Below are 3,492 nucleotides of genomic sequence, written 5' to 3' on the forward strand. Positions count from 1 at the left end.
ATTTTGAATCCGTTTTTCATTTTCACCAATTATCATGAAATGAATAATTCCACAATGTTTTGAGTAAAATAACTCCTACTTCAGTCAATTGAGTCTTTAATTAAAATAAATTTTAATTCATGATTAGGTTTTCTATATATTTGATTTTACGTTGCAGGTATTTGATGACGAACAGCTCCGAGATTATTTGTAGAAGGCGGTAAAAATGTTTTATGGTCTTGGGTTGACGGAACTTCGAACGCTTGCATTTGAATTCGCAAAAGCATTGAAAGCAGCCCGACGCATAAAGAAAATTCCAGAATCCTGGATTCCGAAGGAGAAAACTGGGCAATCAATTGCAACCAGAGATTGGGCCGAAGGATTCATTAAACGTCATTCTGAGTTGAGTTTGCGTCGACCAGTATCGACAACACTGGGTCGTGCGGCTGCATTTAACCCAACTGTAGTTCAAAATTTTTTTGATCTATACGAAAAAATCCTAGAATCATATCAATTCACTGCCGCGACAGTGTGGAACATGGACGAAACCGGACTTAGTACAGTCCATAAAACAAAATTCGTTTTGGCACAGAAAGGCCAGCGTTGCGTGGCAGCGGCCAGTTCGGGCGAACGTGGCGATAATGTGACCCTCACGATAGCTGTTTCCGCTGCCGGCGAAAAAATTCCATCCTTTTTCATTTTTCCACGGGTACAAATGCAGGATAAAATTCTTTTGCTGGGCAGTGCGGACGCTAAAGGTGTTGCGAATGGATCGGATTGGCAGAGGCTGACACTTTCGTACAATTTTTGCACCATTTTAAACATCATGCCATTAAAGCGGGCACCAAAAAGACTTTGCTGATTCTCGACAATCACGAGTCGCACGTGACCATTGTGGGATTAAAATTTTGTAAGGAAAACGATATCGAAGTATTGACGCTGCCTCCACATACAAGTCACAAAATGCAGCCCCTCGATAAAGGAGTTTTCGGTCCATTGAAAACCTATTACACCAATTCATGCAACGCGTGAATGTTAAATCATCCAAACATTCCAATTACAATCAACAACGTTGCTGAACTTGTCGCCGAACCGATCCACAAAGGTGCCTCATCCATGAATATCATCAGTGGATTCAAAGTATTAGGTATTTGGCCAATCAACAGGGATATCTTCACGGAAGAAGATTTTCTGACATCTTCGGTAACTGATCGTCCATACTTAGACGAAGCCAACGCTGCAACACCTGAAACAGAAACGTATGAACCAAAAACACCCGGCACATCAACATCCAATCGAACGATCCATGGTACATCGTCATCTGATCCAGCAACAACTACAACATCAATGTCCGATTCAGCAATTCCTGGTCCATCAGTTTCCGATCCATCGGATGCCTTAAACGAGAACATTCAGCTTGATGTTCGCAAAGCGAATCTTAACCAAACGCTCGCAAGAGTCAGCGGCCCAAAAGAAGGCAACTCAAGCAGTTAAGAAGCAATTGGCTGCCGATAGAAAAATCAATAAAGAGATAAAAAAGCGACAAAAAGAAGCTGAAAAGTCAGCAATAGTTACCGCTAAAGTAGCCAAAATCAATGATACTGAGGAGGTTATTCTAAAGTACCAGACGAAGCGTCATCGTTAAAAAAACAATTTTTTTTATTGATGTTCATCACATACCCGCGTTTCTGTAGTTGATCACGTTTTTCGTGTTTGTACCTCACCTGATTCCATACAAATACCTAAATTTTGGTTTTCGTACTTTTTTATTCTTTTCAATAACTTTTGTGACTATTACGGACACATTTTGGTATGTTTATTGCGACCAGAAACTCATTCACAACATTACCCCCTACATTTCAAAATGTCAAAAAAAAAACAACTTTCCGTTTTTCGGTCGTACCTTACCGTCATTATTTTTTATAAAAACCTCAAACACGGCAAAACATAGCTAAAGTATTTCCCTATCTAACATATATTTGTTTTTCAAAATCGGTTCAGAAACATGGGCACACGAGCCCTTCAAAGAAACGTTCACAACATTACCCACTTCGTAGCTGTAAAATGATTTGATGCAACAAATCAATCCTTTCTTCGACCGTTGATATTTATTGATTTCAAATCGTAGATTTCAAATTATTTATGTCTTACGGTCCAATCGTAAATCGAAAAAATAAATATGAGTCAAAAAAACATGATCTTCGAAACTCAGATATTTATTTAATAGAAAAAACTCCTTTCAAAACTTCCTGACGTTTCAGTACACATGCGTAGCTTTTTCAATTTCTGTTCGTCCGTCCTAACCTACGCCAATTTTGTTTTCTCGTACAATTTTTAAAAAATGTAGTTGTAATCGATTGAAATCTCGAAAAATTTTTTTGAGACTTCAAAAAATGACTAAATTTTAATTAACTTTCTCAAAACTATTGACTGAAATGTTCCTCTTTTTTTGACTGAAAATTGATCTGTTTGACTATTTAAACTATCATCAACTCAGGTTTAAGAACCTTTGAAAAAGGTACGCATGTGTACTGAAACGTCAGGAAGTTTTGAAAGGAGTTTTTTCTATTAAATAAATATCTGAGTTTCGAAGAACATGTTTTTTTGACTCATATTTATTTTTTCGATTTACGATTGGACCGTAAGACATAAATAATTTGAAATCTACGATTTGAAATCAATAATTACCCCCTTCTACTAAAATGATGTTTCTCCACTTGATTTTTTGGCATGTCAGTCTGCCAGTCAACTTTGGCACCATTTAGGAGCTGCCAGTCAAACATCTTGGTAGTTGTTTGCACCTAAAAAATCATCTTCAATGGGTTTCAAGAGTACTAAAATTACGTTTTTTCACTCGAATTTTTGAAATTTTTTACAGCCTACCAGTCAACGTTGGTGCCACTCAGGAGCTATCGGTCAAACTTCTTCTTATTTATTTGCACCTAAACAATCATCCCCTATGGATTTCAAGAGTACTAAAATGAAGGTTCGAATTGCCATCCTGTCATTTTTTTATATGTTTGACGGCCTACTAGTTAAATTTGGCACCACTCAAAAGCTGCCAGTTAACATTTTTGTTAGTTCTTTGCGCCTAAAAAATCAGCCCCAATGGGTTTCAAGAGTATTAAAATAACGTTTTTTCACTCGAATTTTTGACATTTTTGACAGTCTGCCAGTCAACTTTGGCACCACTCAGGAGCTACCGGTCAAACTTCTCGTTAGTTTTTAGCATCCAAACAATCATTCCCCGTGGGTTTAAAGAGTGCTAAAATGACGTTTTTTCACTCGAAGTTTCGACCAGTTTAACGAAAAATTGTTTTGCAAAATGCACCAACAGCTGTTAGCCAGTCAACGAATTTCGAACTGTTGACTATGAAAACAAAAGAATATGAAATTTTAGTCAGTACTAAATTGACGTCCATGGAATTGTAGTGAGCTCCCAGGCATGTTGAAGACTAATAATATCTATATTTTCATCAAATATGTCCATGTGGACAAAGTAGGGGGGGGGGG

At 37.5% G+C, this 3,492-nt stretch overlaps 2 protein-coding genes across 2 annotated transcripts in view; both read left to right on the forward strand.

The window, feature by feature from the left end:
* Positions 1-205: 205 nt before the first annotated feature.
* LOC117173657 lies at positions 206-841 on the forward strand. Its single transcript, XM_033362296.1, has one exon. The coding sequence runs from the start codon at positions 206-208 to the stop codon at positions 839-841; it is 636 nt and encodes a 211-aa protein (XP_033218187.1).
* Positions 842-1,011: 170 nt separating this feature from the next.
* LOC117173658 (aspartate, glycine, lysine and serine-rich protein-like) overlaps positions 1,012-3,492 on the forward strand; it is a 13,559-nt gene continuing 11,078 nt past the window's right edge. The window contains exon 1 of the mRNA XM_033362297.1: positions 1,012-1,456. Within this exon, the coding sequence (XP_033218188.1) occupies positions 1,012-1,456 (445 nt within the window). The remainder of the gene's footprint in view (positions 1,457-3,492) is intronic.

The sequence above is a fragment of the Belonocnema kinseyi genome, chromosome 5 (assembly GCF_010883055.1).
Source record: "Belonocnema kinseyi isolate 2016_QV_RU_SX_M_011 chromosome 5, B_treatae_v1, whole genome shotgun sequence".
NCBI classification, from domain to species: domain Eukaryota; kingdom Metazoa; phylum Arthropoda; class Insecta; order Hymenoptera; family Cynipidae; genus Belonocnema; species Belonocnema kinseyi.